This window comes from Bos mutus, chromosome 5 (genome assembly GCF_027580195.1).
Source record: "Bos mutus isolate GX-2022 chromosome 5, NWIPB_WYAK_1.1, whole genome shotgun sequence".
Classification (NCBI taxonomy): domain Eukaryota; kingdom Metazoa; phylum Chordata; class Mammalia; order Artiodactyla; family Bovidae; genus Bos; species Bos mutus.
The window spans coordinates 115,943,868-115,971,574 of record NC_091621.1 but is presented as its reverse complement, the minus strand read 5'-3'; the positions used below and the strand labels follow the sequence as shown (position 1 = coordinate 115,971,574).

Genomic DNA, 27,707 nt, shown 5'->3' with positions numbered 1-27,707 from the left:
GAAACACAAGTGGGCAATGTTAGAAAATGTCCCCCAATAATCAACGGGATGAATATTCAAAAATAATCTTTTACCAGTTTCTGCCAGTTACATTACCAAGTAATAATAAAAAGAATAATTGTCTTAGCTCAGGCTGTTGTAACAAAATATCGTAGGCTGGATGGCTTAAGCAACAGACATTTATTTTGGTGGTCTGGAGGCTGGAAGTCCAAGATCAAGGCGCTGGCAGATTCAGTTCTTGGTGAGAGCCTGGTTGCTGGCTTGTGAATGGCTCCCTTCTCCCTGCGTCCTCACTTGACGGATAGAGAAAACTCTGATGACTCTTACCCTTTTTATAAGGGCACTAATTCCATCATGGGGGCCCATCCCTACACCTCATCTAACCCTAATTAACCTTGAAAGGTCTCATCTTCTTGTACCATTGCAGTGGGAGTTAGGGCTTCAACAAAGAATTTTGGGAAGATACAAGCATTCAGTCCGTAACTAATAAAATTCCATGGAAGGGTGAATCGATACAATTCTTGACAGGATGTATGTAAGTCTTAAAAGTTTTTTTGACTTTTAACCCAGTGATTTCTTTCACATCTAGGTATTTGTCTTAAGGCAATAGAACTTGTATGTGAAAATGGGTCATAAGGATGCTGGTCCCTCTGCTGTTTGTGACAGCAAAGCCAAGATGCCAAGGTCACTGGCTTCAGGGCTTTGCCTTGTAAGGGAAAATTTCAACTGTCCCCAAAACTAGAGAGGCTAATGTAAAGATATCCATGTTATAGTCATCTGTTTTTAAAGTTTATGTTTTATTGAAGTACAGTTGAATTACAATGCTATGTTAATTACTGCCTTACAGCAAAGTGATGTATTCTTTTCCATTATGGTTTATCATAGGATATGGAATATAGTTCCTTGTGCTATACAATAGGATCTTGTTGTTTATTCTATTTATCAGTTTGCATCTGCTAATCCCAAATTCCCAATCCATTCTCCCGCCTTCCACCCTTTTGGCAACCACAACTCTATTCTCTATATCCCTGATTCTGTTTGTTTCATATATGTGTTCATTTATGTCATAGTTTAGACACCACATATAAATGTTATCATATGGCATTTGTCTCTTTCTGACTTATTTCACTCAGTATGATAATCTCTAGTTGCATCCATGTTGCTGTAAATGCCATTATTTTGTTCTTTTCTATGGCTGAGGAATGAGGTTCGTGACATTGTTCAGGAGACAGGGATCAAGACCATCCCCATGGAAAAGAAATGCAAAAAAGCAAAATGGCTGTCTGGAGAGGCCTTACAAATAGCTGTGAAAAGAAGAGAAGTGAAAAGCAAAGGAGAAAAGGAAAGATATAAACATCTGAATGCAGAGTTCCAAAGAATAGCAAGAAGAGATAAGAAAGCCTTCTTCAGTGGTCAATGCCAATAGGGGAAAACAACAGAATGGGAAAGACTAGGGATCTCTTCAAGAAAGTCAGAGATACCAAAGGAATATTTCATGCAAAGATGGGTCGATAAAGGACAGAAATGGTATGGACCTAACAGAAGCAGAAGATATTAAAAAGAGATAGCAAGAATACACAGAAGAACTGTACAAAAAAGGTCTTCATGACCCAGATAATCATGATGGTGTGATCACTGACCTAGAGCCAGACATCCTGGAATGTGAAGTCAAGTGGGCCTTAGAAAGCATCACTACGAACAAAGCTAGTGGAGGTGATAGAATTCCAGTTGAGCTATTCCAAATCCTGAAAGACAATGCTGTGAAAGTGCTGCACTCAATATGCCAGCAAATTTGGAAAACTCAGCAGTGGCCACAAGACTGGAAAAGGTCAGTTTTCCTTCCAATCCCAAAGAAAGGCAATGCCAAAGAATGCTCAAACTACCACACAATTGCACTCATCTCACACGCTAGTAAAGTAATGCTCAAAATTCTCCAAGCCAGGCTTCAGCAATGTGTGAACTGTGAACTTCCAGATGTTCAAGCTGGTTTTAGAAAAGGCAGAGGAACCAGAGATCAAATTGCCAACATCTGCTGGATCATGGAAAAAGCAAGAGAGTTCCAGAAAAGCATCTATTTCTGCTTTATTGACTATGCCAAAGCCTTTGACTGTGTGGATCACAACAAACTGTGGAAAATTCTGGAAGAGATGGGAGTATCAGACCACCTGATCTGCCTCTTGAGAAATTTGTATGCAAGTCAGGAAGCAACAGTTAGAACTGGACATGGAACAACAGACTGGTTCCAAATAGGAAAAGGAGTACGTCAAGGCTGTATATTGTCACCCTGCTTATTTAACTTATATGCAGAGTACATCATGAGAAATACTGGACTGGAAGAAACACAAGCTGGAATCAAGATTGCCGGGAGAAATATCAATAACCTCGGATATGCAGATGACACCACCCTTATGGCAGAAAGTGAAGAGGAACTAAAAAGCCTCTTGATGAAAGTGAAAGTGGAGAGTGAAAAAGTTGGCTTAAAGCTCAACATTCAGAAAATGAAGATCATGACATCTGGTCCCATCACTTCATGGGAAATAGATGGGGAAACAGTGGAAACAGTGTCAGACTTTATTTTTCTGGGCTCCAAAATCACTGCAGATGATGATTGCAGCCATGAAATTAAAAGACGCTTACTCCTTGAAAGGAAAGTTATGACCAACCTAGATAACATATTGAAAAGCAGAGACATTACTTTGTCAACAAAGGTTCCTCTAGTCAAGGCTATGGTTTTTCCTGTGGTCATGTATGGCTGTGAGAGTTGGACTGTGAAGAAGGCTGAGTGCTGAAGAATTGATGCTTTTGAACTGTGGTGTTGGTGAAGACTCTTAAAAGTCCCTTGGACTGCAAGGAGATCCAACCAGTCCATTCTGAAGGAGATCAGCCCTGGGATTTCTTTGGAAGGAATGATGTTAAAGCTGAAACTCCAGTACTTTGGCTACCTCATACGAAGAGTTGACTCATTGGAAAAGACTCTGTTGCTGGGAGGGATTGGGGGCAAGAGGAGAAGGGGACGACAGAGGATGAGATGGCTGGATGGCATCACTGACTCGATGGACGTGAGTCTCAGTGAACTCCGGGAGTTGGTGATGGGCAGGGAGGCCTGGTGTGCTGCGATTCATGGGGTCGCAAAGAGTTGAACACGACTAAGCGACTGATCTGATCTGATGGCTGAGTAGTATTCCATTATATATATGTACCACATTCCTTATCCATTCATACGTTGATGGAAATTTAGGTTGTATCCATATCTCAAGATGTTCCAGCCATCTTAATGTGTTTTCATACTTGTCTCATATTTTCAAAATCATTAAGCAAATAAAACATACACAGAGAGGTATAGCCCATCATGTACTACTCTCTGGATCCCATCTTCTGTCTTCCTCCCTAAAGGTGGTCACTACCATGAATTTAGTGGTGTTCCACCATGCATGTTGACTTTTCCTGCAATTAAATATATTTATAGGCAATAATATATTGCTTTGGGGCTTCCCTGGTGGCTCAGAGGTTAAATATATTAAATATATTTATAGGCAACAATATATTGCTTTGGGGCTTCCCTGGTGGCTCAGATGGTAAAGAATCTGCCTGCAGTGCAAGAGACCTGGGTTTGATCCCTGGATGGGAATGATCCCCTGGAGAAGGGAATGATGACACACTCCAGCATTCATGCCTGGAGAATTCCATGGACAGAGGAGCCTGGTGGGCTACAGTCCATGAGATTGCAAAGAGTCAGATATGACCGACTGACTAACACTTTCCTGTTTTATTTTCCATGGTCTTTATTTCGCTTCACAGAAATGCTACTGAGCTGCAGAAATGCTCCAACACTTGCTTTTATTTTCTGCTCAGCGTTATTTTGGGGATTTATTCTTGTTGGTAGATGTAGCCTTGATTATTTTTGACTGTTGTTTTGTACAAATGTACTACCATTTATTTATTCATGCTGTTGAAGTGTATTTAGGTGTTTACACACTTGTGAACTACATTCACTGTGGCCATGAACACGCTGTGCACGTTGCTTTGTGGATGTAGGTGAAAGTTTCTCCAGCGGATATGCCTAAGGGTGCATGTGCTGGGCCATGGGAGGAACATCTTTAATAGCTGTTTCCATATTTTCCTCCAAAGTGATATACCACTTGTTCGAGCAAGAGCAAATAGTTCCAATAGCCCCTCATCCTGGCCAAGCTGATGGGAAGATAACTGTGTGGCTTTATTTTGGATTTCCCTGGTGACCAGTGGGGTTGAGTGATTTTTCATGTGTGTACTGGCCAAAGGGGCGTTTTCCTTTTTTGTGAATTGCTTTTCTATCTCTTATCTGATGCTACTGGATAGTTTGTCTGTACCTCACATTTTTTAAAAATTAAGATATTAACAAAATTTAAAAAGTAGAAAGAAAGGGAATTCCCTGGCAATACAGTAAAGTTAGGGCTCAGTGCTCTCACTGCCGAAGCCTGGGTTCAGTCCTTGAAAAGCAAACTAAGAGCCCACCAAGCTTCACAGTGTGTGCCCTGCCCCAAAAGATATAATTGCCACATAACATTATATTGGTTTCAGGTGTACAATATATGATTTGACATTTGCATATATCGTGAAATGATCACCTCTGTCTTGTTAACATGTTAACATCTATCACCACAACTTTTTGTCTTGTGATGAGAACTTTTAAGATCCAGTCTCTTAACAACTTTCAAATATGCAATACGGTATTATTAACTAAAGTCTTTCAGTGTCCTATCTTTTTGCCTTTTCATACTGTTCATGGGGTTCTCAAGGCAAGAATACTGAAGTGGCTTGCCATTCTCTCCTCCAGTGGACCACATTTTGTCAGAATTCTCCACTATGATCCGCCCGTCTTGGGTGGCCCTACACGGCATGGCTCATAGTTGCATTGAGTTAGAGAAGTTAGACTTGACTGAGTGACTGAACAGAGCTGAACTATAGCCACCGTGTTGTATAATACATCTCATGATTTACGTATTTTATAGCTGGAAGTTTGTGCTTTTTGACTCCCTTCACCCATTTTGCCTATGTCCTACCCTCTGCCTCTGACAACCTCCAATCTCTTCTCAGTTTCTATGAGCTTAGTTTCTTGTTTTGTTGTTTGTGTTTTAGATTTCACACATCAGTCAGTTCAGTCCCTCAGTCGTGTCTGACTCTTTGTGACTCCGTGAACCGCAGCACGCCAGGCTTCCCTGTCCATCACCAACTCCCGGAGTCCACCCAAACTCATGTCCATTGAGTCGGTGATGCCATCTAACCATCTCATCCTCTGTCATCCCCTTCTCCTCCTACTTTGAATCTTTCCCAACATCAGGGTCTTTTCAAATGAGTCAGCTCTTCGCTTTAGGTAGCCAAAATATTGGAGTTTCAGCTTCAACATCAGTCCTTCCAATGAACACCCAGGACTGACCTCCTTTAGGATGGACTGGTTGGATCTCCTTGCAGTCCAAGGGACTCTCAAGGGTCTTCTCCAACACCACAGTTCAAAAGCATCAATTCTTCGGCGCTCAGCTTTCTTCACAGTCCAACTCTCACATCCATACTTGACCACTGGAAAAACCATAGCCTTGACTAGACAGACCTTTATTGACAAAGTAATGTCTCTACTTTTTTATATACTGTTTAGGTTGGTCATAACTTTCCTTCCAAGGAGTGTCTTTTAATTTCATGGCTGCAGTCATCATCTGCAGTAATTTTGGAGCTCCCCAAAATAAAGTCAGCCACTGTTTCCCCATCTATTTGCCATGAAGAGATGGGACATGATGCCATGAACTTAGTTTTCTGAATGTTGAGCTTTAAGCCAACTTTTTCACTCTCCTCTTTCACTTTCATCAAGAGGCTCTTTAGTTCCTCTTCACTTTCTGCCATAAGGGTGGTGTCATCTGCATATCTGAGGTTATTGATATTTTTCCTGGCAATCTTGATTCCAGATGTGTTTCCTCCAGCCTAGCATTTCTCGTGATGTACTCTGCATATAAGTTAAATAAGCAGGGTGACGATATACAGCTTTGACATACTCCTTTTCCTATTTGTAACCAGTCTGTTGTTCCATGTCCAGTTCTAACTGTTGCTTCCTGACCTGCATATAGGTTTCTCAAGAGGCAGGTCAGGTGGTCTGATACTCCCATCTCTTTCAGAATTTTCCACAGTTTATTGTGATCCATACAGTCAAAGGCTTTGGCATAGTCAATAAAGCAGAAACAGATGTTTTTCTGGAACTCTCTTTTCTGGAACTCTTTTTCGATGATCCAGCGAATGTTGGCAATTTGATCTCTGGTTCCTCTGCCTTTTCTAAGACCAGCTTGAACATCTGGAAGTTCATGGTTCATGTATTGCTGAAGCCTGGCTTGGAGAATTTTGAGCATTACTTTACTAGCATGTGAGATGAGTGCTATTGTGCAGGAGTTTGAGCATTCTTTGGCATTGCCTTTCTTTGGGATTGTAATAAAAACTGACCTTTTCCAGTCCTGTGGCCAGTACTGAGTTTTCCAAATTTGCTGACATATTGAGTGCAGCACTTTCAGAACATCATCTTTTAGGATTTGAAATAGCTCAACTGGAATTCCATTCCCTCCACTAGCTTTGTTCGTAGTGATACTTTCTAAGGCCCACTTGACTTCACATTCCAGGATGTCTGGCTCTAGGTGAGTAATCACACCATCGTGATTTCACATATAAGTGAGATCATTTGGTATCTGTCTTTCTCTGATTTGTTAGCAATAATGCCCACAAGTTTCATTCATGTTGTTGCAAATGGCAAGATTGCCTTCTTTTTATGGCTGAATAATATTCCATTGTATAAATACCACATTTTGTATATTCATTCATCTATCCATGGATACATTGGTTGTTTCCATATTGTGGATATTGTCAATGATGCTGTAATGAACCTGAGTCTGCGGGTATTTCTCTGAAATAGTTATTTCATTTCTTTCAGATATATATAGGGAATTGGGATGACTGGCTCATAGGGTAGTTCTATTTTAATTTTTTTAAGGAATTTCCATACTGTTTCCCGTGTGGCTGTACCAGTTTATAGTCCTACTAATAGTGCACAAGATCTCTTTTCTCCACTGCCTCATCAGTACTTACTATTTTCTATCTTTTTGATAATAGCCATTATTAATTTCTTATTGACAATCTAAAATTCCAAATTGTCTCAACTGTTCTTAATCTTATGCTCTCCATAAGGATTTTGTGTCAGCTTGTCTAATTTCTTGAAAAACTCTGTTACATTTTGACTGGAATTGTGTTTAATTTATATACTAACTTGAAGATAATTGGTATCTTTACAATACTGTGATTTAAGTAAGTATGAACACAGTGCATCCTCCTGTTGGATTTTCTGCTATGTCTTGCAACAAAATTTATAATTTTCTACATAATAGTTTGTGCAGATTTTACCATATTTATTCTTAAAAGCCTTACAGTATTTGTTGTTTTACTAATAGGGGCACTTTAAAGATTACATTTTATAGTTATATAGAAACATTATAGGTTTTAAAGATTTTTTGTTGTTGTTCAGTCACTGAGTCACGTCTGACTCTTTGTAACCCCATGGACTGCAGCATGCCAGGCTTCCCTGTCCTTCACCATCTCCCAGGCTGTACTCAAACTCATATCCATTGAGTTGGTGATGCCATCCAACCATCTCATCCTCAGTTGTCCCCCTTTCCTCCTGCCTTCAATCTTTCTCAGCATCAAGGTCTTTCCCAATGAGTCAGCTCTTTGCATCAGGTGCCCAAAGTATTGGAGCTTCAGCTTCAGCATCAGTCCTTCCAATGAATATTTAGGACTGATTTCCTTGACAATTGACTGGTTTGATGTCCTTGCAGTTCAAGGGACTCTCAAAGTCTTCCCCAGCACCACAGTTCAAAACATCAGTTCTTTGGTGCTCAACCTTCTTTATGGTTCAACTTTCACATTCGTACTTTGTTTTAGTAAACTTTTGAACTCTGATAAAATTCTCTTATGTAGAATTCTGTGGAATTTTTTCTATGTACAAAGTCATATCTTTAAATAATAACTATTTTGTTTTTTCTTTTTGAAGCCATATGCCTTATATTTCCTTTTCTTTCTCTTTTTCTGCACCAACCTGGACACCTGATCCAATGTTGGCTAGCAGAGATGTTATTGGGCATTTTTGGCTTGTTCTGATTTTTAAAGATAAAGTGGCTCATATTTTATCGTAATCGTGAGGTTTGCTCTATTACTTAGGATAAGGATATTACATTTTTTCTGTGGGTTACAAAGATGTTTTGTATGTTTGTTTTCCTAAGAGGATGTTGTTGATTTTCACCCAAAGCTTTTTCTGCTTTGCCTTATAATTCAATAATTTTTTTTGTACATTTTGAGCAAATATTATGAAGTGCACATAATTATAGCTTCTTGGTACATCCATCTTTGTGTCATTTTTGTATCCTCTTTGTTTCTAATAATGCCTTTTATCTTTTTTTTTTCGCTCAGTCACGTCCGACTCTTTGCGACCCCATGGACTGTAGCCTACCATGCTCGTCCATCCATGGGATTTTCCAGGCAAGAGTACTGGAGTGGGTTGCCATTTCCTTCTCCAGGCTTTTTTCTTAAGGTCTGTTTTGTCTGATAGTAGTATCATCAGCTTTCTCTTGGTTACTATTTGAATTTTCCTTTTTTCTTGCAGTCTTTGTGTCTTTATGTTTCAGGCTTAGCTCTTGAACATTGCTAGATACGTGTCATCCAGTCTGATCATCTGTTTCATTTAACTGTTGATGAGCAATGTCTGGATTTTTTCTGTCTTATTTTATGGTATCTGTCCTGCTGTTTCTATTTTTTCTCCTGGGTCAGTCTAGTTGTCTTTATTTCTAGTTCCCCTCTCCCATGTTGGTTTGGAAAATGTACATTTAATTCTATTCATTTAGCATCCTCTCTTAAAATTTGGCTGCATTTTAGCCTCCACAAAGTCCACAGTTATCACCTCTTGCTTCTGAGCAATACAAGGACTTTTCTACACTTTCACTCCCATTACCCACTCTCCAACTTAGGTGCTATTACCATCTGATGTTTTGATTCTGTCTTACTTTTGAACTCTCCAGTTTATTGTTATTATTTTTATTGTTTTACGCAATCGCTGCCTGCTCCTATTACTCCCATATTTACCAATTTTGTTTTATGAAATTTTACTTATTTATTTGTTTTTGGCTGTAATGGGTCTTAGTTGCTGCATGCAGGCTTTCTCTAGTTGTGGCAAGTGGGAGCTATTCTCTAGTTGCGGCGTTTGGACCTCTTGTTGCGGTAGCTTCTCTTGTTTCAGAGCAGGGTCTCTAGGCGCAGGGGCTTCAGTAGGTGTGGCTTAGTTGTGGCACAGGCTTAGCTGCTCTGCGGCTTGTGGGATCTTCCTGGACCAGGGATCAAACCCATGTTCCCTGCATTGGCAGGTGGATTCTTACTCATTGAGCCACCAGGGAAATCCTATATTTTTCAATTTATCTTTTCGTCTGGTATTTTCTTTGTGGGTTTAATTTTCTTCTTCCTGAGGTACCTTTTTTAGTAGTTCTTTCAGAAAGGACTGTTAATAACAAACATGCTACCATTTTTCTGGAAAAAGAAGTCTTTACTTTCTGCCAACTTCCAAATGATAATTTAACAGCCTAGTTAAACTTCTCCCATATCCCCCTGAACTTAACCTTCATGTGCTTCTTCTAGACTCCAGGGTCTGTACCTCTATGCCCTGGAGACGGAATATTGGGGAGGTAATGTGCCCAGGAGCAACCCTCGACAATTAAGGACCAGTGTGGGGTATTTTAGAAATATCCCCATTTTCTTGACCCAAGAAAAGGATAGTTCTGAAGTATGTGTCTTACCCTTTGTCCTAGACTTTCCTCAAGGGATTAAGCTCAGTTGCCCACGTGGTAACTGGCTCAGTGAACATCTATTATTGGCTTCCCTCCACTCCTCCTGTTCCCACTTGCCTGCCAGTGTTTTCTGTTCTCCCAAATATATTACCTGCACTAAAATTCTCAGGGCCTGCTTTGGGATGGGGTGGGGTGGGGTGGCATTCAAGTTAAGGCACTGCCCTTGGGAATCTACACTGAAGGATATTTTCTCAGCACTTAAAACTTTATTCATTTATTTGGCTGTGCCAATCTTAGTTGCAGTATGTGGGATCTTAAGTTGCAGCATGTGGAATCTAGTTCCCTGACCAGGGATTGAACCTTTGCTCCCTGCAATAGGAGCAGGGAGTCTTAGCCACTGAACCACCAAAGAAGTCCCTCAGCACTTCTCTTTGGATCTTCTCCTATCATTTTTTGCCTCTTTATCTCTTTGAACAATTTCTTCAACTTTATCTTTCAGTCATTTTGTCTTCCAAAATGTCTGGTGTTTGTATTTGAATTTTTTTAATTAATTGACTATTTGCATTTCTAAAAGTCCTTTATCAAATCTTCCTGCTTTTTTCTCATGGTGTCTATTTATCTGTTTTCAGTTCCTGCTCTTTATGATGCTTTGAAACACTCTTATTTTTCCCTCTCTCTCTGATCATTTAATTATCTGAAGTTCTTGGGGATCTAATCCTGCTTTTGATTGTTAGGGCTTCTTCTTGTCCATGATGGACTATGTTCCCAAGTGTTGTAAAATTTGTGATTTTGAATTCATCCTCTAGAGAGCTTTATCTGTGAGTATTATGTATGACCTGAGAAGAAGGTTTATCTTTTCAGATACATTTGTGTTTGTTTCCACCAAGACTCACATGTGTCAGTTTCTCAGTTCTGGAGTTCCTGGACCATGTCATCATGTCAGTCTTGAAATCTGCAGGACTGTGGGCCCATGGCTACAAATTCTAGAGACTTAATTTTCCCACCACCAACCAACACAGATGGAGACAGACGAATTCCTTATCTTTATGTTGGTGGCTGGATTTCTTTTTTCCTATGTACCCTTAGAAAGGTAGTTCCCTTCCAGGGTTTCAGCCAAGTGCATGGGTCTTGTTCCAACTTTCTGCCTGAGCCGGACCCGAAGCCTCATTTCCTGTTCTCATGAGGCTCGGCCTTGAGGTGCCCGGGCTCACCAGCCTTGTGGACTTGAGCTGCTTCCTGTGGACTTGAGTCCCTCTTCCTCTTTGATCCTTGGAGGTAGTCATCATCTTCCTTCCAGTTTGGCTGTGCATTTAAAGAACATTTATGGTATTTGACACAACATTTCAAGATGTTTTGTAGGGAATGGATTTTCAGGTCATCTAGCTAAAAACAAGTTGGAAATGGAAGTCCTTGAGTGCCTTTTCTGCTGGATTGTGCTAATTCTGCCTCTTCTACCATTTCTTCCTTGGGAGCCTTCATCTTCCTCTCCTGGGCAGTAAAGGGGGTGGTGGAGTGTGAGGTGTGCAGGTGGGGAGGAGGAGGTTGCAGACAGATGGCTTCCCAGACTCTTAGAGTAGGTACCGTGGCCTGAGAAGCAGTGGATGGGCTTCCTTACTGAGATGCCTCTTAGGCTACCTGTTGCAGAGCCTGGGGTCCCAGCATGAGAGGCCCCATGGTCCTCTGTTTTATTGGCTACCTCTTCAAGCAAGAATTAATTTAGCAGGTGATTGAAAACTAGGCTCGGGGGAATTGGAGTTTGGGAAGAAGAATTGGTGTGTGTCTGTATGTGGTATGTATGTGGTGTGTGTGTGTGTATGTATGTGGAGTATGTGTGGTGCATGTGTGTGTGTGATATATGTAGTATGTGTGTGTTATGTGTATGTGTGTGGTGTGTATGTGTGAATGTGTTGTATGTATATGTGTGGGTATATATATGTACTGTTCAGTTCAGTTCAGTCACTCAGCTGTGTGCAACTCTTTGCGACCCCATGGACTGCAGCATGCCAGGCCTCCCTGTCCATCACCCACTCCTGGAGTTTACCCAAACTCATTCAGTCGGTGATGCCATCCAACCATCTCATCTTCTGTAGTCCCTTTCTCCTCCTGCCCTCAGTCTTTCTCAGCATCAGGGTTTTTTCAAATGAGTTAGCCCTTTGCATCAGGTGGCCAAAGTATTGGAGTTTCAGCTTCAACATCAGTCCTTCCAATGAACACCCAGGACTGATCTCCTTTAGGATGGACTGGTTGGATCTCCTTGCAGTCCAAGGGACTCCATATGTGTATGTATATATGTAATGTGTGTGTAGACATGTGCTATGTGTGTGTGGTGCATATGTTGTGTATGTGATGTGTGTGTGTAAGGTCAGGGAGGAGTCAGGGCACCAGGTGGGTTTGGAAGCATCTTTGGGAAGAAGACAGCCTCCAACCATCCAGCCATCATCTCAGAAAGGCCAGGACCAGTGACCAGGCCCCTTACCTGTAAAGCAACCATTCTCTGTCCGGGACCCAGCCTGGTGGCCCTCGTGGGGGCTGGGACCCGATCTCTCACACCTTGCGGGGCAGGAAGCTTCAGCTCTCTCCTTCCTCTAAACACAGTTGCTCAGCTGGCTCAGGTGGAGGTGTTTCTCCAACCTACCCTGGAGTCTGGCCCTGGAAATCGGATCCAGAAGCTCTGTTGCTCTGGCCTGGGTTCCTCCCCAGCCTCGGCCGGCCTGTCTGGGACAGCCAGCCTCCCTGGTCCACCGGTTTGTGGGGCGCTGCCTATGGAAGGATCAGGGCCTATGCGGGGGCCCTGGAGGGCCAGGAGGCTCATTGGGGCAGAGGCTAAGAGGCCTCCCACCAAACTGTTCAAAGCCTTATCGCCTCGGAGGTGTTTCTAGTACCATTTCCGTCCATTGTTTCCTCTGGGTCATTAGGAGGAGGCCTGTCTCCTGTTGTGGCTGCTCACAGCTACTGTGGTGGGAAAAGAGGGGGGCAGGCGGGCTGACCGCAGACGTCACGATTTGGGCTTTATCACCCTTCGGCCACAGGGTGTCCGCGGCCTGGGGATCACTCACCAGCAAGACTGTCCAAAGCCGCAGAAGTTCCTGGAGAGCATGGCCTAGGGCTGGCGGCAGCACTGTGGAGGCAGAGTTTCCTTGGAGACACCTGCACCCCCTTCCACAGGGAAGGTACGGGCTTTGGGAGGGGGGTTGGCTCACTGTGGAATGAGATGCAGGACAGACCCCCCACCGCCCGCCCTGGGGACCTGGGGTTCTCCTTCCGGGGACTAGTGTGCCGGGGTGATTCACAGCCAAGGACCCTCCTAATGCCGTCTTCTCCACCTGCCTCTGGGGGTTCTGTGACTGCTTCTGTTCCTGCCAGGGCTTTACTGCTTGTAGTGCTTGACCAGACAGGAAGAGACAAGCCCTACTCTCACCTCTGGGTACCTTCCGGAAGCAGCCTGATGTACCTGTGTGTATGGCTGAGACCAAGGCTTGGACATATTGGACATCAGAGTGTTCCTTCCCCAGAAGAATTATATATGAATGGAGTTTACCTCTCCCTTGTTTGGTCAGATGGGACAGTGGGTGGGAAAGGACCCCCCCTCCCCTCAACCGCCTCCCCCTGCCCAGTGAATGCCAGATGACAGAAAAGTGTTAAGTTGCTCAGTTGTGTTCAACTCTTTGTGACCGCATGGACTGTAGCCCACCAGGCTCCTCTGTCCACAGGATTGTCCAGGCAAGAATACCAGAGTAGGTTGCCATTTCCTTCTCCAGGGGAGAATCCAGGGATCCAATGGGGGTCTCCCACATTGCAGGTGGACTCTTTACCATCTGAGCCATTAGGGAAGGCCAAATGAGAGACCCTGAACTTAATTTAGCTGCTTTTCCAGAGGAGACAGCTATGGCTGTAGCCCTGAGGGACTCAGGGTATGCTCAGCCAGCCAAGGTCAGTGGTCCCTTTCTTGAAGAGGGGGAGTCACACCTCTGGGAACCTTACCAGCCACCCAGGGCTGCTGGACTCCTGTCCACTTACCAGATCAACTCAGCAGATTTTTCCTAAACGCCTCCTGGGTGCTGGGCATTGTGCTAGGTGCTGGGGTAGGGATGAGAGAGGGAGTTCATGTACCTTGTGGGTGCCTATGTGTGTGCTAAGTCGCTTCAGTCATATCCAACTCTTTGCAGCCCCTTGGACTATAGCCTGCCAGGCTCCTCTGTCCGTGAGGATTCTCCAGGCAAGAATACTGGAGTAAGTTGCCATGCCCTCCTCTAGGGGATCTTTCCAACCCAGGGATCGAACCGTGTCTCTTATGTCTCCTGCATTGTTGGGTTCATTACTACTAGCATCACCTGGGAGGCTCACTTTGTGAGTGACTGCCTAGCAAGTCTGGTTCCTGAAGGTTCTCGAAGCCTGGTGCCTGTGGTAGGAATGGAAGTGTGAGACAGTTCCTCTTCTCCAGTTTGCTGTCAAGTGTGGAAGGATGAGGAGAAGGAGGGAATGAGCTGCTTCCTGCTCTGAGCTGCTGAAGGATCAGGGAATGCTGGGGGTCAGGCTGGCGGGGGGCAAGGGAGGGCAAGGCAGAGCTTTCCTCTCAGTGTGCCACAGGGATCCCTGTTTGGGGAAGGGTGCCTGGCGTTCTGACCCAGTGATTATTACTCTTGAGCCTGACCTGCTTTTTTTGGGGACCAGCAGTCCATGTTTAGGTCTTTCCCAGTGGCTCAGCTGTAAAGAATCCACCTTCAGTGCAGGAGATGCCAGTTCGATCCCTGGGTGGGGAAGATCCCCTGGAGGAGGAAATGGCTATCCACTCCAATATTCTTGCCTGGAGAATTCCATGGACAGAGGAAGCTGGCAGGCTACAGTCCACGGGGTCCCAAAGAGTTGGACACGACTGAGTGACTGAGCACAGTCTATGTTTAAGGGGGAAATGAGGGTCATTCTTTTCTCTTGCTTAAAAAATTCTCCCCACATCAAGTGTGGCCAGTAGCACAGACCAGCAGCTGCTCACCTCTCCCACTTCTCCACAGATGTTTCCCACCAGGCTCGCGAGGCTGCTGCTTGCTGTGGCCCTCACTTTGCCAGGTAGGTCCCACGTGCTGCCACTCTTCAATTCTGCCTCGGGCCATTGGGAACCACCCCTGCCAGGGGCCAGCAGGTGTGTCTAGAGCACACCTGTGTGCCCAGCCCTACGTTCGGCTCCTGCTGGGGCTGTGGAGTCACAGGGTCCCTGGTTAATTTCTCTTCTGCAGAGCCCACCGCTCCTGATGTGTGTTTCTCAAGGAGTTGGTGCCTGCAAGTGTCTTCTCTGATTGGGGAATTAAGAAGCACCAGGGCTACACAGAACAGTCCTTTAGGACGGGGATGGAGGATGGGGAAAAGGAACCTAAGACTTGGGTAGATTATTAGTTTTTGAGTGGATGGTGGGGCTCATTTATTTGTGTAGCTGTACATCCCATAGTAGCGATGAAGAAGCCGAGGGTCAGAGAGGAAAAACAACTGCTCTAAAGTCACATAGAACCAAGATCAGAGGTCAGTTCTCCTGGGTCTCAGGCCAGCTCTCCTCCACTGTAGACACTGCCTTTCCTCCCTCACTGAGATGCTGAGTCTATGAATGGCAAAAGGGACCCTTTTCTGATCCTGGTCTCACCCTCGTCTCCACTTAGATAACTAGGTCAGCAGCACTCAACCCGCTGCCCTCAGGGGCAGATGTACGTTTGTCATCCCTCTGCATCTTCCTGTTAACTGTAACCCTAACCCTAGCAGGAGGGTCCTGGGCCAGAGGATGCAGGAAACTTGGAGACTGACTGCTGTGATTTCGTACCTGCCAACACATACACATACGCATGTACACTGTGAGGTGAAGTTGGCAAGTGTCAGCGTATGATCTCGCAGGGGCTAACATTTCATAGGTTCTATGGGTCAGGCACACTGCTCTATTGATCTATTTAGAATTTAATATATTCAAGATACACCAGTAGATTAAAGGACACTCATTGCAATCTATTTACACATCAGAAAACTGCAAAATGTTAGAACCTATACCCAATTCATTTCAATGCAAGGTACAATACAGCCCACCAAAAATCATGTTTTGGAAGTATGGCATGGTAAATTCTTCATAATATATTGGGAAATAAACAGGTTATAAGTCCTCTGCTCAGTCAGTTTGCTGACATATTTGCAAAAAAACTGTAATTGTTTATACACAGTAAGATAGAAATAAACGGCAAACACTAAGATGTCACCTCTAGTCACTGCTGAATGCTGGTTGCAGATGATTTTAACTTCCTTTATCATTCTTCAGTAATATTTTCCGTATTTTCTCTAAGGAGCACGCACTATGCATTCAAATCATCTGTCATTAAAACGAATCTCTTTCCTGGAGAGCAGTTCTTCCCCTACTCGGGAGTCCCGGGTCACTCCTGGGGGCCGAAAGCGACAGTCCTAGTGTTGTTTGACATGGAAGTCCTTCCCCGTAGCCTGATTTCTGACGGCTGCAGCCTTATTTCTCCTGGGCTGCCGTGGTTTGAGCTGGTGGTACCTGCTGTACTCACGTGTGGCCTTTCCCTCCAGGGGCCCTTTGTGGACAAGGGGCTCTTGGCAAGTCATCGATGGCCCGGTGCAGCCTCTTCGGAGCTGACTTCATCAACACCTTTGATGGGAGCATGTACAGCTTCGCGGGAGACTGCAGTTACCTCCTGGCAGGGGATTGCAAGACACACTCCTTCTCAATCGTAGGTGAGTCCTTGCCCTAATGGGAGGGCTTCAGAGCGAGGGGGTGGGCAGGAGTGGGGGCAGCCTAGCTCAGCCTTAGCAGGTGAAGGTGTCGGGTTGGGCGTTGTTGAGGTTTCTCATTCTTACGACTGTGCCGAGCCAAGATCATGGTGGGGAACGGCCTCTCCACGACTTAGGGATTCCCTTGACTTCTTCCTGGGTCTCTTCCTGTGGAAGCCTCGTGGATGGAGAGAGTCTTCGTGCTTCTCCAGTGTTTGAGTCCATTGCTCTGGGTCCAGGCAATGCTCAGGAAGCCCTGAAGCATCAAAAGAAATGATGACCCAGAAAGTGGTTTGTAACAGCCCAAGCATGTAGAAAAGGGAAGGAAGGTTACCTGTTTCTGCTGGAGGTCAGAGTATCAGCTGATGTGGAACATCTCCTGTGTTCCTGGCAAAGGGCTGGTACCATGCCCGTGTTATCTCTGCTCCCCCGAGGCAGCTCTGAGATGTGGGGGGCAGGCAGTCACCCCGGTTTCCCGCATGAAGAGTTGAAGCCCAAGGAGGTCAATGATCCTCCCAAGGGCTGACAGGTAAGATAGCGAGAGCAGGATTTTGATCCTGGGCTTGTCAGGAAGAAGGACCTTGCTCCTGTATTAAGGAGAGAGGGCACTGTCCGGGGCTGGGAGTGGGGCTGGAGGCAGCGATGGAATATTGCAGTTTGGTGAGCTTCACACTCTAACAGTTCACGAGATGTGTGTGGTATGTAAGAGGGATCATGCGAAACCCAGCAAAGGCAGAGTACTTAGCTGTGGTGGGGCGGGGCAGGTGGAGAGGGAGATGGCAATAGACTTACCCACACTGTCACAGAAAAATTTTTGTGGCAATTGTTATAAACACAGTGAGGAAGACTTTACACAGGGAGGGGGGCGGGCACTGCAATGGGGGTTTTGCAGTAGAGGAAAGAATATAACAAGGATGAGTGGGGATTTATAGACAAGGAGCCAGGTGTGGGTGGCTAGATAGAAATTTTTTAAAATATTTATTTACATTACTTATTTATTCAGCTGCGTTGGGTATTAGTTATGGCACGCAGGGTCTTTGTTGTGGTGTGCAGATTTCTCTCTAGTTATGGCACTCAGGCTTAGTTGCTCCATGACACGTGGGATCTTAGTTCCCTGATCAGGGGTTGAACCCATGTTCCCTCCACTGGAAAGTGGATTCTTAACCACTGGACCAACAGGGAAGTCCCAGGACAGGAAATTACCAAGAGGAAACGTCAGGGGTCTCGGGGAGTCTGGCTAAACCAACTTGACAGGGTTCTTGCTGATGGCGGGACAGGGTGATGCAATGTGCCGAGTGGGTTATGAGGAATATAATTGGATTCTTGCTAAACTAACCTACAGGATTCTCACTAAAACTTGACCAAGTAGGCCAAGGATAGAGTCTAAGAGGAGACCTAACCAAGCAGAGGGCTCAGAAAACCCTGACTCAGGTGTGGTCAAGGAGACTTGGTCAAGGAGAGCATCTTGGTCAACACCCAGACCTCACATGAGATGCAGGCTCAGGGCTCTTGTGGTGTTAATTCCATCAGTTGGGACGATGGCTGCAACACCTCTGTGTTCCAGCGTTGGGCGAGGCTTGGCTTGGCTGCTGAGTGAACTGACAGCTGGACCTAGCTCTGGGCTCTCCTGCTTCATTTAAAATATAATTAATTAATTTTTGGCTGTACTACACTGCATGTCAGCTTCCCTGGCAGCTCAGATAGTAAAGAATCTGCCTGCCATTCAGGAGACTAGGTTTGATCCTTGGGTTGGGAAGATCCTCTGGGGAAGGATGACTGCACCCATGAAATTAAAAGATGCTCCTTGAAAGGAAAGCTATGGCAAACCTAGACAGTATATTACAAAGCAGAGACATCACTTTGCCGACCAAGGTCCATTTAGTGAAAGCTATGACTTTTCCAGTAGTCATGTATGGATGTGAGAGTTGGACCTAAAGATGGCTGAGCACCAAAGAACTGATGTTTTTGAACTTTGGTGCTGGAGAAGACTCTTGAGAGTCCCTTGGACTGCAAGGAGATCAAACAAGTCAATCCTAAAGGAAATCAACCCTGAATATTCATTGGAAGGACTGATGCTGAAGCTGAAGCACCAATACGTTGACCACTAGATGCCAAGAGCCAACTCTTTCGAAAAGACCCTGATGCTGAGAAAGACTGAGGGAAGGAGACGAAAAGGCTGATAGAGGATGAGATGGTTGGATGGCATCACCGACTCAATGGATGTGAGTTTAAGCAAGCTCTAGGAGACAGTGAAGGACAGGCAAGCCTGGCGTGCGGTAGTCCATGGGCTCACAAAGAATCAGACACGACTTAGCGACTGAAAAACAACAACACGGATTCTAGTTCCCCAGCCAGGGATCGATCCCTTGCCCCCTGCAGTGGAAGGGCAGAGATGTCCCTTGGGTTCTCCTGCTTCTCTGGCTGCCCCCTTGGACCCTGCCTCTGCTCGAAAACCTATCCCAGTATGGCTTCAGTGGTCTGAACTTCACTGGAATGCCGTTTTCCCTACTGCTCCATGAATCCCTCAAGCACAAGGACTGCATCACACTCATCTTTGTTTCTTTAGCTCCCTGGGGTCTCTGTCAACACCAAAGGTGGGGTGGTGCACAAAGCATGGTTCTTTATTGTATACATGAGCAGTTTTCACGAACAGCAAGGCATGCAAGGCCTTGGGGAGGGGATTTGCTCGGGCAGACAGGACAGGGAAGGTGTCCCGTGTAGTGGGGACAGCAGGAGCACAGGGGAGAGTCTTAAAGGGGTAAGTTTGGTGCCATGCAGCCCAGTGGGGGATCAATGTGGTGGGAGTTGTGGTCCCCATCAGGCTCACCTGGAGGCTGGTTAAAACACGTTATCGGGGTTCCCCAGCCTTGGCCCAGGGTGTCTATGCCACTGGATCCAGAGTGTGGCTTGAGATATTCAATCAACCCTAGCAAGTTCCCAGATGCTCCTGGGGGTTTGGGACCCAACTTTGAGAAGCACAGGCCTGGGGAAGAGGGGGGGGCAAGACGGGGTGGTGAGGGGAGCTGATGGGGCTGGAACTTGCTGTCTGATGGCGGAGTTTGTTTCTCAATTCAGCAGGCAATGAGGGGCTAGCGCAGAGTCTCCGCAGGGAGGGCCAGGAGGAAATCAGTTCTTAGCCAAGATGGTCCTGGAAGGGAGAGAGGCAGGAGGCACGGTGACCTTGGCCACGGTCACCAGGCAGCTGGTGAGAAGGACTGGAGGCGTCCCTAGGGCATGATGAATTGAGGAGGTCATCCTGGACGCTGAACTCTGGGCACCTACCTTGCTTCAGAGGCAGCAGTGGAGAAAAAACACCCTGTCGCCTTCCCTGGGAAGCTGAAGGCCCAGGTCCTTCCTTCTCAAGTGGTCCCAGTGTTTATCTCAGTGGATTTCTCCACCTTGAAAGTCATGGTGCACTTGTTTTATTTTAAAGTGTCCATGTGTGAGGTGGTACAGCATTTGTCTTTCTCTATCTGCCGTATTTCACTTAGTACAGCGCCCTTCAGTTCCATCCATGTTGTCGTAAGTGCACTGTGAGCACTTGGGGGCTTGTCTCTCAAGGTCAAGGTAACACTGACCTCCCCTCCATACATCTATGCAGGTGGTGTCAGAAGTCTGGCCTCTCTGGCCATCCTTCTTTGGGTTTCAGGGGCCAGGAGGAATGGACGGGCTGAGTTAGGCCTCTCTAATTCAGAGCATCGCCGTGGGATACCCTCTCTGTGTTCTTCTTTTCTTATATCAACTTGCTCTTGTCGAGTGTCAGTTTTCTGGCAGGTAATTGGCCTAAGTCAGGCTATGAATCAATCACATTTCAATGACGATTGGTTTAATTTTCACCCCAAATTGTGCTGCTATTATATAACATTGGAGAAAATGGGCGGCTACTTTGTCTGTTTTGGATGGTGAGGGTGGGGTGCTGGCAGGACACGGGTAACCTGAGGAACTGGGCCAGGTAGGGTGGGCTGGCATGATTGCTCTGGGGAAGAGGGGGCGCCGGGTCAGGGGAAGGGACCTGGCAGCCCTGGATGCTGCCCTTCAGTCCTGCAGGCACCGCTGGGCCCTCCCCCACGCCTGTGCTCCATTGTTCTCCGATGACATCCTGTTTCCTCACTTCCAAATCACGAATTCCCGTTCCTCTCCTGCGGACCTTGTCCACATCCTGGGTAAAGTGTTTGTGTCTGAGCATGCAGGGCCACCTGGTGCAAAGGGGAGGCTCTTTGACCTGGTGCTGGCTCCCGGCCAGCAGGCTCCATCCAGGGACTCACGTCAAGGCTCCTAGCTGGCCAGCACGGGGACCTGGGAGAGATCTCGGGAGTCCTGGTGGCCCCCACGCTGGGATCTGGCTCCCATAGCAGCCCCAAGAGCCATGGACAATCTGCAGGGTTCTGAGTGAGCTTCCAGCCTGAGACTCTTGTGTCTACCTCAGGGCGTCGTGGCCAGGTCAGATCAATCACTGCTGTGCAGCTTTAGGCTGATGTCCACCTGCATCAGAGTCGCAGGGTGGAGGATGGAGTGTTTGTTAGAGATGCAGATCAGTGAGTCCCACACTAGGAAGGCAGAGACAGCACTCGGGTTGAACTTGGCTTCCGGGGTGCTCCTCACTCACCCAGGGGAGGTCTTGCTCCCTCACTTAGATCCTCAGTCCCTGAGTTCAAGAGGCCAGAAAGGAGATGGGGTATAGTGGGAGCTTCTCTGGCTCGCCCCTGAGATGGACACCTTGCCCTCCCTCTGGCAAGCACAGGAAGTGCAGACCTGCTGGTCTGCAGGGCATGGGAGTGTTCCCCAGCACTGGGCTCGCTGGCGGTTTCTAATGGCTTGTCTTTCTAATGGCTGCCCATCATCAGGGTCCTTCCCGAGTTCTGCCGGGAGAGTAGGAAGCAAATAAAGAAGAGGGCTGATGGAGAGTTCTCCCCTGCATTAGCAGTTCACAGCCCTGATGCTCCATTAAGAAGTTTGTGTGACAAAGGGAGGTTTGGACTTGGAGTCAGAAAGCCCGGGTGGTTAGTGGTGTAAACTAGTACTTCTCAACTTGGGTGATTTTCCCCCCAGAGGACATGGAGTCTGGAGGCATTTGGTGTTGTCACAACTGGGGGTGGATGCTAGTGGCATCTGACGGGCAGAAGCCAAGGATGCTGCTAATGACCTACATGCAGAGTGGCCCCCACAGCAAAGAAGTATCTGGCCCCCAGTGTCAACAGTGCCGAGGTGGAGAAAACCTGCTGTACGCTTGGGCCTCAGTCTCTCCATCTGTAAAATGGAGTCAGTCTAGGTCAACGTTTTGCAAACTGAGTCAAAAACTATGGGTCATAAAATGAATATTATCGTTGTTGCCAGCATTAAAAAAATTTAAACAGAAAAGAATAGAAGACATCAGAAATTACCAGAGTTCATGGCTCTGGTAAGGGTAGGGGTGTCGTGGGAAATGTGTGTGCGCGCACACTGGATCATGAAGTCATTGGTATTTTTACTCCACTTTCTGGGCAAAAACTTTTTTAAAATTTATTTTCTCAGACAGTAAAGAATCTGCCTGCAAAGCAGGAGACCCAGGTTCGATCCCTGGGGTAAGAAGACCCCCTGGAGAAGGGAATGGCAACCCACTCCAGTATTCTTGCCTGGAGAATGCCATGGACAGAGGAGCCTGGCGGGCTACAGTCCATGCGGTCGCAAATGAGTTGGACAAGATTGAGGGACTAATACTTTCATGTTTTTTGAATTACCATGTTGTGTTTATTACTGCTGTACAACAAAGTGACTCAGTTATACATGCATACACACACACACACACACATTCTTTTTCATATTCTTTTCGATTATGTTAATCATAGGATATTAGGACCTTGTTGCTTATTCATCCTGGGAATCCCAAACTTCCGATCCAACCTCCCCCTCCCCTTCCCCTTGCCAATCACCTGTCTGTTCTCTGTGTCCTTGATTCTGTTTCGTAGGTGTGTTCATTTGCATCATAGTTTAGATTCCCCATATAAGTGAGATCATATGGTATTTGTCTTTCTCTTCCTGACTTATTTCCCTTAGTATGATACTCTCTAGGTCCAGCCATGTTGAGGCAGATGGCATTGTATTCGTTTTCATGGCTGAGTAGTGTTCTGTTGTGTGTGTGTATCCTCTTCCTTGTCCATTCCTCTGTTGGTGGGCATTTGGTTGCTTCCATGTCTTGGTTATTGTGAACAGTGCTGTTGAGAACATAGGGGCGCATGTATCTTTTTGAACTACAGTTTTATCTGGATATACGCCTACGGGTGGCATCGCTGGATCGTATGGAAACTCTATTTTGAGTTTTTTGAGTAATTGCCATACTATTTTCCATAGCAGTTGCACCAATTTACAATCCCACCAACAGTGTAGGAGGGTTCCCTTTTTAAGAGACCATTTTAAATAACACATCCCAGGATTCATGTCACCAATAACTCACATGGTGGCTTTGATTCACTGCTTTACAATGTATTTGACTCATGCTTAATTTTGTCTTTATACTTTGATTGTAAACTCCTGGAAGGAAGGAGTCAGGATTTTACAGTTTCCTTTAAAGGAATAGACTATTAGAAGGCCTTGTATACAGAAGGCACTCAATAAATATTCCTAGATGTATGGAAAGATGAGTGAGCATATGAGATTTTGAGGGAGATTTCTGTTGCCCATTTGTTAATTCTTTGGGGGGAGTTTCCCACTGAGATAAGATTACAGAGATGATGGTTATAAATAAATGCATTCACTTTTTTGGGGTAATAATTGCTACTCAGTTTAAATGATTCTTTTCTTTTTCAGGGGACTTCCAAGGTGGTAGAAGAGTGGGTCTCTCGGTGTACCTAGGGGAATTTTTCGACATCCATGTGTTTGTCAACGGTACCGTGCTGCAGGGGGGCCAGCAGTAAGTCGGAGCCCAGAAAGTTCAAATTAGAAGAGGCCCTGAGAATCCCCCTTGTGCTCTCCCTCGTTTTTTCAAAGGAGTGGGGCCCAGAGAGAGACAGTACCTGTGCCCAGAGGAGGTGAGAAGGGTGGGTGAGAGTGGGGAATCCTGACTCCGAGACCAGGCTCCCAGCCTCTGCATGGCAGTCTGAACCCTGCAGAACACGGTCAGGTTGATGGGTTGAGGGACTCCCAGAAAACGGCTCCTTCCTGAGCTCCTCCTGTCTCCCCAGTGTCTCCATGCCCTATGCCACCAGAGGGCTGTACCTGGAGACCGAGGCTGGGCACCACAAGCTGTCCAGCGAGTCGTATGGCTTTGTGGCCAGGATCGACGGCAGCGGGAACTTCCAAATCCTGCTGTCGGACAGACACTTCAACAAGACCTGTGGGCTGTGCGGTGACTTTAACATCTTCGCCGAAGATGACTTCAGGACTCAAGAAGGTAAGATTTTCTGGGACAGCATTCCCTGAGGCTGTGGTTGTGTTACCCTGCTCACCAACCTACACTGGGACTCCTCCCCTGGTGCTCCACCTTCCCTGAGTCCTCACCTCAGTTTATCTCATGAACTTTATCTCTTAGCATTCCACCTCAAGGCCTAGATCTGTCCTCAAGTCAATACTCAGACCTGACTTGGTTCAACTTTGAATTCCCCACGTGGTAGACGTTTGATAAATGCTGGATGATCTGAACAGGTCCTCCTGTGCCACTCTGATGGACCTTCGCCCATGAAATCTATAAAAGGTGGTCCTCTGCCGGTTTATGTGTACGTGTGCATGTGTGTATGTGTGCATGTATGTGTGTGTGTGTGTGTGTGTATGTTCATGAGAAATAGGAAGTATAATGATATGGACTATGTGAAAACCACTGCTAATCCTCATTTTTCTTCTGAAAATTTCAATTACATAAACATTTATGTGGGCTTCCCTGGTGGCTCAGAAAAGAATCCTGGTGGCAAAGAACCTGCCAGCCAATGCAAGAGACATGGGTTTGATCCCTGGCTCGGGAAGATCCCCTGGAGGAGGAAATGGCAACCCACTCCAGTATTCTTGCCTGGAAAATTCCCAAGCACAGAGGAGCCTAGTGGGCTACAGTCCGTGGGGTCACAAAGAGTCGGACATGACTGAGTAACTGCTGCTGCTGCTGCTGCTAAGTCAATTCAGTCGTGTCCGACTCTGTGCGACCCCATAGACGGCAGCCCACCAGGCTCCCCCGTCCCTGGGATTCTCCATGCAAGAACACTGGGGTGGGTTGCCATTTCCTTCTCCAATGCATGAAAGTGAAAAATGAAAGTGAAGTCACTCAGTCGTGTCCGACTCTTAGCGACCCCATGGACTGCAGCCTACCAGGCTCCTCCATCCATGGGATTTTCCAGGCAAGAATACTGGAGTGGGGTGCCATTGCCTTCTCCAGACTGAGTGACTAAATAACATCAAAACCCCTGCTGCACAGGGCTGTGTTCAAATCTAAACAAAGTTGATTCAGGTGCCTACAGATCTGGAGTTTTCACCCAGCAGTCCCAGGTCTCATGACCATGGCTCCATCCTCCTGAACCTTTCTCTACAGGAACCCTGACCTCAGGCCCGTACGACTTTGCAAACTCCTGGGCCCTGAGCAGTGAGGAGCAGCGGTGCCCACGGGTGTCCCCTCCCAGCAGCTCCTGCAACGTCTCCTCCGAGCTGCAGAAGGTGGGTCACCTAGGCTGGGCGTGATCTGGGTGGTGCGGGGCTTTAGGAGTCAAGAGACAGAATGAGGTCCCATCCCAGGCCCTCCATCCTGAGGAGGACGGGGTCCACCTTGGAGGGTCCCTCTGGCTGCTCTGTGTCCCATGAGCCCCTTTCCTCTGGAAAACCAACTGTGGTTCGAGTTGGGCTGACCCTAATCTTGTTAATAATACTGTCCTGGGCCTGGAACTCTAGAGATGGGCCTGGTCCAATGAGTCGGTACAGCAAGTTACTATACTTTCCTGTTTTACATTCCAATGCCCCCTCAGCCCCAAATATCCCCATTGTCACCTGCTACCTGTCTGAAATTCTGCTGTGGAAAACCATTTTTAAAAAATATTTATTTTTGGGTGCTCTGGGTCTTTGTTGCTCTGCATGGGCTTTTTCTGGTTGTGTTACATGACCTATTCAATGTGGTGGCTCCTCTTGTTGCAGAGCATGGGCTCTAGGGTGTGCAGGCGTCAGTAGCTGCAGCTCACAGGCTGAGTTGCTCCGACCAGGAATCGAACCCGCATCCCCTGCATTGGCAGGTGGATTCTTATTCATTGTGCCACCAAGGAAGTCTAGAAAACCATACCTTTTTAAGGGCCCGATAAATGGTTGTTATAAAGCACAAATAGAGGGCAAGGACCTGAAGTCTCACTAGCAATCAGCAGGGAGGGGGTTACTTTATATTTGGGTGGGGGAGGGGAGAAACTGGGGGGAGGGGAGACACTGCCGGGAGGGGAGGGGCAGGGCCTGCTACCAGCCAGCCACCAGCTTGGATGTTGTCAGAGTTTCCTGAGGCTGGAGTGGCAGACTGTCTCAAACTCACTGACTTACAGCTACGGATATATATTCTTACAGTACCAGAAGGCAGAAGGCTGAATTTGGTTTCAAGGTGTCTGCAGAGCTGGGTCCCTCCGGAGGTCTAGGGGAGAGCCCCCTTGTCTCTTCCAGCTCTTTGGGTGTGGGGCTCCTTGGCTTGTGGCCCCATCCCTTCACTTGCTCCCTCTGTGGTCACGTGGCTTCCTTGTCCACATGCTTCCGTCCAAGTCTCAGCTCCGTTGGTGACTCCGCCCATCCCTCCCCCAGTTCTTAGCAGCTCCTTCCCCTTCAGGGCTACCCTTTATGATCCCATTTGGGGAGAAGGGGTCCAGGTGGGAGTGATCTGCAGGACGCACCTTGCCTCCGCCTTCTGTAGGTGGAGACAAGATGGTCTCTGTGCTTCTGTGTGGTGGGTGTTGGGATGCTTTAGGTAGGAAAGACCTCCCTCAGTGGAGGACCTCCTCTTCTCAGGGGTCAGGCTGCCAGGGCGGAGGGAGGAGGGAGCAGCGTGGCTCCGGGGTGCGGCTGGGCTCTTGTCAACACGCAGTGCCCTGAACAGGCTGCGCTCAGAGACTCCGCCGCTGTCTGGGGAATGAGATCCTTGTAAGTCAGGTTCCCGGAAAGTGGAGGTTTGTGAGCAGGGAGTGGCTCTCGGGGTGTGAGAGAGGCAGGGCTGTGCAGGGGGAGAAGCTGAACGCTGTGTAGTTCCAATCAAGGCCTCAGCCGGCCCTTCAAGGAGTTCTGAAAGCTGGGTGGCCCCATGGGGCGAGGGGCCCACACTGACCAGTCGGTCACTGGATGGAGGCTGCCTCTGGACAAGGAGGCAGGACGGCTCCCCTAGACTGAGGGCGGTGCCTGCAGAGTGACTCGGCTATGAGCCCCCAGCAGCCAACATGCTCAGCTTCTGGTGGGTGAGTCCTGCTCCGAAGGGCGTCTGCATTGCACCCAACATCCCCTGTAGAGCTTGGCTACCTGACAGCATCAACTCCCTGCCTCCCATCCAGGGAGCACGCACGATGTTCCAACCTACCATCATGCAGGGAGAGGGTGACCTCTGCTTATCCCCAGAACCACTGCCATGATGGGACTTGACAGGCCAAGTAAGCCCCTCCTCTGGGACTGTGTGGTTGTGCAGAGCGATGAGGAAACCAGAGCTGGGTGGAGGGGGGTGAGATTAAGGAGCTGCCTTGAGTCATCAGGGAGCACTGCAGAGTCAGAGTCCACACCCTGCCCTGCCCCCTCCTCTGCTGTTCTGGCTGTACCACCTCAGGCCACCCAAGTGATGACTCCAGACTTGTTTTCCTTCAGGAGTCTGGCTCCATGAATCTTGCTGCCTTCAGCTCTAAAACTCTTTGACTGTGTGTTTCTCTGGGTTGAGCTAAAGAGAGAGTTGATAATAGAGCTTCCCTGGTGACTCAGATGCCTCCAATGCAGGAGACCTGGGTTTGATCCCTGGGTCGGGAAGATCCCCTGGAGGAGGGCATGGCAACCCACTCCAGTGTTCTTGTCTGGGAAATCCCTATGGACAGAGGAACTTGGAGGGCTACAGTCCATGAGGTCACAAAGAGTTGGACACAACTGAAGTGACTAACACTTTCACTCAGTAAATATTCAGTGGATGGATGGATGCAAATTAGGTGGGGTCATTTATCCAGGGAATGGGCC

General features: G+C 47.0%; 1 protein-coding gene across 2 annotated transcripts in view; it reads left to right on the top strand.

Annotated features, from left to right (window-relative positions):
- Window positions 1-12,815: 12,815 nt before the first annotated feature.
- VWF (von Willebrand factor) overlaps window positions 12,816-27,707 on the top strand; it is a 127,690-nt gene continuing 112,798 nt past the window's right edge. The window contains exons 1-7 of one of the 2 annotated variants that reach the window (XM_070371771.1): window positions 12,816-13,003; window positions 14,000-14,063; window positions 14,843-14,897; window positions 16,389-16,553; window positions 23,373-23,475; window positions 23,747-23,955; window positions 25,078-25,199. In XM_070371771.1, coding sequence (XP_070227872.1) covers window positions 14,843-14,897; window positions 16,389-16,553; window positions 23,373-23,475; window positions 23,747-23,955; window positions 25,078-25,199 — 654 coding nt within the window. In that variant the 5' untranslated portion in view covers window positions 12,816-13,003; window positions 14,000-14,063. The remainder of the gene's footprint in view (window positions 13,004-13,999; window positions 14,064-14,842; window positions 14,898-16,388; window positions 16,554-23,372; window positions 23,476-23,746; window positions 23,956-25,077; window positions 25,200-27,707) is intronic. The other variant, XM_070371770.1, reaches the window with a different exon arrangement.